The sequence below is a fragment of the Pleuronectes platessa genome, chromosome 2 (assembly GCF_947347685.1).
Source record: "Pleuronectes platessa chromosome 2, fPlePla1.1, whole genome shotgun sequence".
Lineage (NCBI taxonomy): Eukaryota > Metazoa > Chordata > Actinopteri > Pleuronectiformes > Pleuronectidae > Pleuronectes > Pleuronectes platessa.
In genome coordinates, this window is record NC_070627.1 from 18,790,112 (window position 1) to 18,800,949 (window position 10,838).

The 10,838-nt window shown below is 44.7% G+C and overlaps 1 protein-coding gene across 1 annotated transcript; it reads left to right on the forward strand.

Moving 5' to 3' along the window:
• The first annotated feature begins 3,599 nt into the window (after positions 1-3,599).
• Positions 3,600-6,984, forward strand: LOC128424789 (keratin, type II cytoskeletal 8). Its single transcript, XM_053411192.1, has 9 exons — positions 3,600-4,047; positions 5,099-5,307; positions 5,393-5,453; positions 5,560-5,655; positions 5,808-5,972; positions 6,064-6,189; positions 6,284-6,504; positions 6,603-6,655; positions 6,752-6,984. Exons 1-9 carry the CDS (start codon positions 3,697-3,699, stop codon positions 6,982-6,984), a joined length of 1,515 nt encoding a protein of 504 aa, XP_053267167.1. The 5' UTR covers positions 3,600-3,696.
• The last annotated feature ends 3,854 nt before the right edge of the window (positions 6,985-10,838 follow it).

A 10,838-nucleotide genomic window follows, 5' to 3' on the forward strand; every position in this document is an offset into this window, starting at 1 on the left:
TTGACTTTTTCTCATTATTGTTGTGATAAATGAAAGAAACAGCGGGATGTTCACTTGAAGCTTTAACAGGAGGATGAGATTTTCTCACTGAGCTTTCACTTGGTGGCAGTGGTGTGCCACTTTTACACCCCCTGCTTGGTTTTGCACTCCCCTGCGCTCCACAGAAACATCACACTTGTACTGGGCGGGGTTCTCCTTCTGCTCAAAACATAGCTCTTTGTCGCCTGCATGCCACAAGATGTCGGAAACATTGCTTTAGAGATCTTGGCAAATGATTAGATGATCTCGTCACATAATCGCTGCAGAGTTTCCCGGTTCTACCTCTTCCCAAACATGCTTCAGATGTAGTGACTCGTGTTCAGAGGATGTTTGCTTTCGGAGATGTTCACATGTAGAGATGTTCTTTGTAATGTCCTAGTTGAGTGTAGTGATCATCAAGAATTAGATATCAAGGGCGTTGTATTGAAGCCGGTTTCAGATGTGGGCTCTGGTGAATGTCTGCCCGATTGATCTGCAGTTTGCCTTTCACCCATGAACAATGGAGCAGGAGATTCTCAGATAAGTTAACAACAACACAGAAATCTCCAGACTCTTCAGGTGAGGAGTGGCGCAGCAGAATGTAACATATTAATTACACTTAATTACATCAACAGGGACATCGGCCTTTATCACAAGGAGGAAGAGGGCTGAAGAGATACACCTTCATTATAACTGCTAATAAACCCTGTGTCCAGCATTCATGCCAAATGTATGTACATGTGTTACTGTAAGCAGCCACCATACAGAGCCAGCAGTACACACTCCTCCACCCTCTTCCACTCCTGAATGGAATCACGGACAGAGATTCCTTCAGACTAATAGGGCCCTTATTCTCTTAATCAGATGGGAGGGAGTGTCTACAAACACCCAGAAGGTATTACTGGGTGTTACAAACCTGTTAAATACATGCCTTTGTGCTAAGACCTCGATTGTGTCTGTAGTATTTTTAAAAGTGCACTCTAGGCACCTGTTGGCAGATTGTTCATCTCTGCCCGAGGCTCAGAATGCTGGCAGCAGTCATACAGTAAATTTTTGAATTTGGTCCCAGATGAATTAAAAGTTTGGTTGAGTCATTATAATGATGCCAAGCACATGCCATTCATGTTCCAGCGAAACCAGTTACATAACCACTAGACAGCAATAACAAGTAATGCATCATTTCCTACCTGCAGGACATAAGCACTCCTGCTGGCTTCACAAATATTGCATTTCTCCTGCAGAGAAACAAGTGCTGTCATTCAAACTCAGACCTGTTGTCACTCATAAGCCACTTTTCCACTGGTCCAAAAACCCTCCAACACACGCTAACGTCAGGCTGTTATCTGTAACTCAAATGGAAACAAAGAGCGTTCACTCCTGGATCGAATCACTCTGCAGACAACACAGGATTTTACAGACTCTGGCTCCAATAGACAGTGACAGAGACATTACACCTGGGTGAGTGCATAATTTCATCTTCTTCTTCTTTTCTTTACTTTGGCGGACTTATCACTGATGCTGCACTTTTCCTGCGTGACATTATGACACAAATTGAATTTCCAGGTGTTGGTGCATCAACATGAAACATGAACATGCCACAGCAATGTTTACTTCATATCATGCAAGATGCAACACTGGCAAGACAACGAGGTGAGAGAGTTTCCAGCACGTTTGTGATGTTGAACATGTCTCACCGGGGGGGGTGGGGGGGAAGCACAGAAAGGGAAACTCCTCCGCCGGCAATTGGACGGGAGTCAACCGCCTGCATGGGTTTAACCACGTATACACGTTAATTTAGTTAAAAAACATTTTTGCATCACTTTAGCCGCAGGATAATTTGTGTTTCCTCACATGAGCAACGCGATCAAACACAAACCCTGAACATTCACCCATTCTACTCTGGAAAAGAGGAGAGGAGGACTACTAGCTGAAGTGACTACAGTGGCTGAAAATCAAATATTTCAACTTGATTGGATGAAGCGTATGATGTGAATTTCCCATCTTTGTGTCTATCACATCCCATCATTCAAGTGTCATCTATCCATGTCTTTGCTTGCTGTTGTTGTGAACGCACCATTAGAAAGTTCCATCTCCTTCAGAGTGAATTTGTTGTGATGTTTTGCTCTGCTGTTAACCACTATAGCTCTCATTACCTGACCCCTGAGGATATTGAGAGTCATAGCACCCTTGATACAGAATAGGAGGCAGTAATGAACATGTATCTGTAATTGAGTCAGGCTACATCTATAATGTTGTGCATGGCAGCACAAAGGGGAGCAGGTCCTTACACACCCCAGAGAAGCTGATGTTTAATGGTCTATAGCAGAGGTCTTCAACAGGGGGTCCGCGACCCCTAGGGGGTCCGCGGAGGTACTGCAGGGGGGTCGCGAAATGTTTGGTTGATTAGACATTTTTTTATATTTTTTATAATTTTTGATTTATTTTCTAACCAATTTTTTTCTTACAAATTTAAACGTATTTAACATGCATCGACTATTGTGAGGCTGATATGACCCTCTGCCTAACAACCTCCATCCATTAGACTATTTCACTTCTGTCCTGCCATTCGTGTTAATCTCAAGCAGAAGAATATTAAAATGCTTAAACAAAAACAGCAGACTGGTTGGTTCTATGTGCACAGTTGATGTGATCCTGCAAACTTGTAACATGGCGGCTGGACGTAAACCTGCAGTCTGTGATTTAGAAGATAATATGAAAGAAATAGTGGGCAAGTCTTTGCAAGGAACCAACAGCACCATCGAGAGGAGCAAACACACATTTCACATGATAGCACCCCATCATAATCAATGCATTGACATGTGTAAAGTCAAGCACACAACAAATAAAGCATTGACACACCGATATACCTTTTTGTAACAAAGTCCACCACTAGGACAAAAGCAACATTCCATAATTCAATCAGCAGGAAAAATAGTTAATTAGAATGAAATTGAATATGTTGTTAACTATTTAAGTTGTTACCATCTGCGGCCAGCCATCCATTTTAAATTGGCCCGCCTCAAAAAATAAAAAAAATTAAAATTAAATAAAAAAAATAAAAAATGTTTTTTATTTTTATTTTCAAACTAACAATTTAATAGTACTTTAATGGCACTTACTTATAGCACTTTGTAGTTTAGCTCTAATTTTGAATAAATTGTACTTTCTTGATTCATGTTGTTCTGGGTTTGTACTCTTGAATGCACTTATTGTAAGTTGCTTTGGATAAAAGCGTCAGCTAAATGAAAGGTAATGTGATGGACTATGGCCCACTGTATTGCTGCTGTCCCTCAGAACGCAGCCACGCCCCCCCCCCCCCCCCCCCCCCCCCCCCAACTGTCAACAGTCCGCTCCAGGGCAGGGGGGCGTAGCGCCGTGAGTGGCCCGGACCTTCGTATTTTTTTCAATATGTGGCCCTCGGGATAAAAAGTTTAGACACCCCTGATTTACAGGAACGGCCACTCCTGTCATTCATGTCCAGAGGCGTGTAAGCCGAGGCAGAGAGGAGGCTGGCCGGCAAAAGTGAGAGTACAGGTTTGAGTGGCTGAGGAGGGTCCTCCCACTGGCTCGACGCAGCCATAAAAGCAGGCAGAGGCTGCAGTTAGACATTCAGAGGGACTTGACTCACCTTTAGAAGCCTGCTCATCTTCACTCTCTTGCCCAGCTCAAGAATCGACAATGTCTATCTACAGACAGTCAGCATCTCTCCATGGCTACGGAGGCAGCAGCAGGAAGTCCACTGCCACACCAGGCGGCAGCAGCTACACCATCTCGAAGAGAACCAGCTATGGCGTTGGTTCGGCTCCGGGTGCTAACTTTAGTAGTGGCAGTGCTTTTGGCTATGGTTCCAGCCAAGGTGGCAGTTATGGTGGTGGTATGATCCAACCACATATCACCGCTGTCTCGGTCAACTCGAGCCTGCTGGCCCCACTGAACCTGGAGATTGACCCCAACATCCAGATCGTCCGCACCCATGAGAAGGACCAGATCAAGGGCCTGAACAACCGCTTCGCCTCCTTCATCGACAAGGTTGGTTTCTGAGAGCTCTGTGTGACTATCTTATGTCTGAAGTGTAGTTAACTGTAGGCCTCAGTGTCTTAGCACTGACATCCTTCATCCGACTTTTCTTTACTTTTAACAGCTGTCGGAAGTATCCTCTCCAGGCCTGTGGTTGCCTCTCTGCCCACTAGTTAAACATGGGTGGGGATTATGTTGCAATAATTTGCCAATCCCTCACCTGGCAGACTGCTAGAGATCATATATATGTCTACACTCTGCCCACAGAGTCCAAAGTCTGCTGTTTGCACTCCTCACCTTTTTACCTGGTTGTTATGGGCAACTTAAACACGAAGCTGAAAATCTGCTCTTACTCAATTTAATACCAAAAAAGTCACACGGTCTGCACCTCTTTACCTTTTCCTGTGGAGGGGGACTCTTTAAAGTCTTGGACAATAACTCTGAAAACAAAGCGTTTGCTTGCCAACACTGTTCTGCTTTGTTTTCTGCGGTTTATCTGCCACACCTTGTTTTGTGTTTTATGGCTGCAGCGACTGTGTGGCTTTATAGCACAGCAGAGCATTTAGGATGAGTCATGGCTAAACAACCCATGTAGCATTTGAAACATTTAAAGCCACATACTGTACACATGTTGCCAAAACATGTGGGCAGAACACACACTGTCATTTGATGTAAGAAAGAAAATGTATAACTATGCAGTCTATGAATGGCTTTTCCTATTACAGCTGCTTGGACAGTGTATGCACAAAGAGTTAGAGCCGGAGTTACAATTGTTGTGACTCTGGGTGTGGCTGTCCAGATATGCAGCTATCAAGGCAGGCATGCTGATAAGGTTGAGGCATTTAAAGACCAGATACCACAAAGGACACACCCTTAAAATTCTTTTCAGGCTGTTCCTCTTCTTTAATAATGATGAGAATCTTTTAATCACCATTGAGTCAAACACAACTCAGTTATATATCACCAGTCAAACAACAATCTCCATTTATTCAGTTTTAGCAATGCAATAAAAACACTTTTAGAGCAACATGTGACGATCCTCTCTGGGTTTTTATCCGCACAGGTCAGATTCTTGGAGCAGCAGAACAAGATGCTGGAGACCAAATGGAGCCTCCTGCAGGACCAGACCACCACCCGCTCCAACATCGACAGCATGTTCGAGGCCTACATCGCCAACCTGCGCAGACAGCTCGATGGGCTGGGCAACGAGAAAGTCAAGCTGGATGGAGAGCTCAAGAACATGCAAGGCCTGGTTGAGGACTTCAAGAGAAAGTGAGTTTGAACATTGTCCTGAGATATAATAAGCGGATGTGCAAAACAAAGAGATGTACTCACATGTCGCCTTGTGTTCCAACAGGTATGAGGATGAAATCAACAACCGTGCAGGTGCAGAGAACGAGTTTGTGCTCCTGAAGAAGGTGCGAAAACATCAAGATTCTCCTTTAGAATAAAATTTAAAAAAAAACAGGATATTTATGGCCTCCAGTTATAACAGAGCCTGTTTGTACATAATTTCCCTTCCAGGATGTCGATGCTGCCTATATGAACAAGGTGGAGCTCGAGGCCAGGGCTGATGCTCTTCAGGATGAGATCAACTTCCTCAGAGCTGTCTATGAGGCTGTATGTATTATATATTATGTCTAATTCACTTTATTTATATCATTATTACACCAAAAACCCTTGATTTACAGCTTCTGATCATGCAGATGCTGTATGAAGCAGATAAAATAAGTGAATAACTGTCTTTTTAACAACAACCTTTGCTTCTGCAGGAGCTTCGTGAGCTGCAGGGCCAGATCAAGGACACCTCTGTCGTTGTGGAGATGGACAACAGCCGTAACCTGGACATGGACTCCATTGTGGCTGAAGTGCGCGCTCAGTATGAGGATATTGCCAACCGCAGCAGAGCTGAAGCAGAGGGCTGGTACAAACAGAAGGTGAGTGAAAAGCAAAGATCATGTTAATCCCCATGTAGTCCCCTCCTCTGTCTTCTGAATAAGCATGACACACGTTTCTTATTTTTAATAGTACGAGGAGATGCAGTCGTCAGCCGGACAGTATGGAGATGACCTGCGCTCAACCAAGACTGAGATCGCTGAGCTGAACCGCATGATCGCCCGTCTTCAGAATGAGATCGAGGCTGTCAAGGGACAGGTACATTTCAGGAGCCTTTGTGGGAACACGCCTTATCAGTAACACACTTCATTGTGTAAGATGTGCAGTTATTAAACCGCATGTTTTCCCACAGAGGGTAAACCTTGAATCTCAGATCGCAGAGGCCGAAGAACGTGGTGAGCTGGCAGTGAAGGACGCCAAGCTCCGCATCAGGGACCTGGAGGATGCTCTGCAGAGAGCCAAGCAGGACATGGCCCGCCAGGTGCGTGAATACCAGGAGCTGATGAACGTCAAGCTGGCCCTGGACATCGAAATCGCCACCTACAGGAAACTGCTGGAAGGAGAGGAGGACAGGTGGGATACACTTGAATCTTTAACACTCAATGTTTTGTGGCTGTAGCATCACTTTCAACTCTGAATGAAACACTAACTGAACTTCCTCACACCATTAGAATCAGCAGTGGAGGCGCCACCGCAACCGTTCGCATGCAGCAAAGCTCTGCAGGTAAGTGACAGATTTCAAACATCATCATCGTCATTAGTGACACCCAATCAAACACTGTCTAACACTTCCTGTCCTTTTTTGTTTTTCCTGCTCCAGGACTCCAAAACTCAGGCATGGTCCGGTGGTTAATGGTGGTGGATACGGCCAGTAGTGGATATAGTGGTGGATATGGGGGTGGATATGGTGGAGGGACAAGGCACCATCACCAAGACATCAACATCATCAACCAGCAGCAGCAGGAGAGTGTATTAAAAAAGGAGAGTCGTCCCTCTTCCCCTTCAGAAACTTTTGACATTCATCAAGCTGTAGTCCTTCAGGGTGCTAAGTAATACTGTCAATAATGTTTGACCAGTGGGTTGAATATCCCAAAATTTGAATTTCTTGAATTACAAATAAAAATCATATTACACTGCCATCATGTGTTTTAAGGATCGCTGGTTGTTCTTCTTACTAAGTACTTCAGCATGATTTAACAAGAGTTTCTGAAGGTACACGTTAAAACACACAAGGCCTAGATCATTTATCAAGATGAAACTTGTTTTTTTACACGGGTGTTGAAACTAAGCAAGGAAACAGAGAACAGTGAAAGTCAGTGCTCTGTACTATTCTGATATCAATAATAAGAGCAAGTAATTGAGTAATTCCAATCACGACAGAATAGGTGAATTATACATTTGTGTGAGGTGACACGTTTGCATTTATACTTTGAAGTGTTTGGTCACTGGCTTATCCCTTTTACTGCTCTGTCAAATGTTTCCCTGCTTGGTTTCTGCCTTTTCCTTGCTTCAAGCCAAAACTATGTTGAAACCGGATTTGTTTTGTAAAAGCCTCACGTCAGCAACATGAATCTGAATAAAATACATCTGAGAACCCAAGAAATTGACTTTTTCTCATTATTGTTGTGATAAATGAAGAAACAGCGGGATGTTCACTTGAAGCTTTAACAGGAGGATGAGATTTTCTCACTGAGCTTTCACTTGGTGGCAGTGGTTGTGCCACTTTTACACCCCCTGCTTGGTTTTGCATTCCCCTGCGCTCCACAGAAACATCACACTTGTACTGGGGCGGGGTTCTCCTTCTGCTCAAAACATAGCTCTTTGTCGCCTGCATCCCACAAGATGTCGGAAACATTGCTTTAGAGATCTTGGCAAATGATTAGATGATCTCGTCACATAATCGCTGCAGAGTTTCCCGGTTCTACCTCTTCCCAAACATGCTTTAGATGTAGTGACTCGTGTTCAGAGGATGTTTGCTTTCGGAGATGTTCACATGTAGAGATGTTCTTTGTAAATGTTCCTAGTTGAGTGTAGTGATCATCGAGAATTAGATATCTAGGGCGTTGTATTGAAGCCGGTTTCAGATGTGGGCTCTGGTGAATGTCTGCCCGATTGATCTGCAGTTTGCCTTTCACCCATGAACAATGGAGCAGGAGATTCTCAGATAAGTTAACAACAACACAGAAATCTCCAGACTCTTCAGGTGAGGAGTGGCGCAGCAGGATGTAACATATTAATTACACTTAATTACATCAACAGGGGACATCATCACAAGGAGGAAGAGGGCTGAAGAGATACACCTTCATTATAACTGCTAATAAACCCTGTGTCCAGCATTCATGCCAAATGTATGTGCATGTGTTACTGTAAGCAGCCACCATACAGAGCCAGCAGTACACACTCCTCCACCCTCTTCCACTCCTGAATGGAATCACGGACAGAGATTCCTTCAGACTAATAGGGCCCTTATTCTCTTAATCAGATGGGAGGGAGTGTCTACAAACACCCAGAAGGTATTACTGGGTGTTACAAACCTGTTAAATACATGCCTTTGTGCTAAGACATCGATTGTGTCTGTAGTATTTTTAAAAGTGCACTCTAGGCACCTGTTGGCAGATTGTTCATCTCTGCCCGAGGCTCAGAATGCTGGCAGCAGTCATACAGTAAATATTTGAATTTGGTCCCAGATGAATTAAAAGTTTGGTTGAGTCATTATAATGATGCCAAGCACATGCCATTCATGTTCCAGCGAAACCAGTTACGTCACCACTAGACAGCAATTACAAGTAATGCATCATTTCCTACCTGCAGGACATAAGCACTCCTGCTGTTCTCACAAATATTGCATTTCTCCTGCAGAGAAACAAGTGCTGTCATTCAAACTCAGACCTGTTGTCACTCATAAGCCACTTTTCCAGACTCTGGCTCCAATAGACAGTGACAGAGACATTACACCTGGGTGAGTGCATAATTTCATCTTCTTCTTCTTTTCTTTATTTTGGCGGACTTATCACTGATGCTGCACTTTTCCTGCGTGACCAGTGTTGCCATAGTTACTTTGAAAAAGTAACTTAGTTACTTTACAAGTTACTTGACTTTAAAAGTAACTAAATTAGATTACAAGTTACTTGATTTTAAAAGTAACTAAGTTAGATTACAAGTTACTTTATTAGTTACATTCAGCAGCTGCCGACAACACCCCCGCCGCCTCAACATAAAAATGACAACCGGTTTTGCCAACACTAACTTTATTAGACACCGCCGGAGGTCCCCCCCCCCCCCCGCGCGAACGGAGGGTTCCCCCAACGGGCGCTGTAGCTGAGGTGATCTGACGGGACCGACACGCGTCCAGAGTCGCTGCCGCCGACCGCCGTACCCGGTCCCCTCCAACCGGTCCCCGCCTTCCGCAGCGCCGACGGACACCGCCCCGCGGCATACTATAAGGAAAGCCCCCGCACCGCGGATGAGCACCTCCCCCCCTAAAAAAACGTCGAGGCGTGCCGCACACCGAGCCTCCGGCGGCGTGGTGAGGAGGGCGACGGGGCGACTGCTCCCCCAGCCGCAGGACGTGCCCAGCGGGTTAACCACAAATACCGAAATAGTAACGCAAGATGACTTGGACAAGTAACTTTAATCTGATTACTGGTTTGGAAATAGTAACGCGTTAGATTACTCGTTACTGAAAAAAGTGGTCAGATTAGAGTAACGCGTTACTAAGTAGCGCGTTACCGGCATCACTGTGCGTGACATTATGACACAAATTGAATTTTCAGGTGTTGGTGCATCAACATGAAACATGAACATGCCACAGCAATATTTACTTCATACCATGCAAGATGCAAAACTCTCTCACGAGGTGAGAGAGTTTCCAGCACGTTTGTGATGTTGAACATGTCTCACCTGGGGGGAGGGGGGGGGGGGGGGGGGGGGGGGGGGGGGGGGAGCACAGAAAGGGAAACTACTCTGCTGGCAATGGGACGGGAGTCAAACGCCTGCATGGTTTTAACCACGTATACACGTTAATTTAGTTAGAAAAGAGGGATTATGTGAGAACCAAATAAGAAGCACATTTTTGCATCATTTTAGCCGCAGGATAATTTGTGTTTCCTCACATGAGCAACGCGATCAAACACAAACCCTGAACATTCACCCATTCTCCTCTGGAAAAGAGGAGAGGAGGACTACTAGCTGAAGTGACTACAATTGCTGTGTTGTACCTGTTGTGGAAATGTCGCAGAAGCCAGCTTCGTTTTGTGAGCCCATGAGAGCATCGGGATCCGCCAATAGCCTGGGAGATTTTACCATCTGGCCATGGAAGTTTAGCGCTCCCTGGGGCTGACCAGTGGCCAGTTTGATGACCTACTAGCTAGGACCTGTGCCAAGATGTGTCTGTGGTGACTTTCAGTCTCAATGCTGATTGGCTTTCCTAACATTGCTTCATGATTTTTTTTTTGTGGCTGAAATTCAAATATTTCAACTCAATTGGATGAAGCGTATGATGTGAATTTCCCATCTTTGTGTCTATCACATCCCATCATTCAAGTGTCATCTATCCATGTCTTTGCTTGCTGTTGTTGTGAACGCACCATTAGAAAGTTCCATCTCCTTCAGAGTGAACTTGTTGTGATGTTTTGCTCTGCTGTTAACCACTATAGCTCTCATTACCTGACCCCTGATGGTATTGAGAGTCATAGCACCCTTGATACAGAATAGGAGGCAGTAATGAACATGTATCTGTAATTGAGTCAGTCTACATCTATAATGTTGTGCTTGGCAGCACAAAGGGGAGCAGGTCATTACACACCCCAGACAAGCTGATGTTTAATGGTCTATAGGCTGTTTGTCCTTGAAGAGGATCACTGGTCTTATTGTTCTATGTTTAACCATTTCTCTGTGTCCGCAGCACC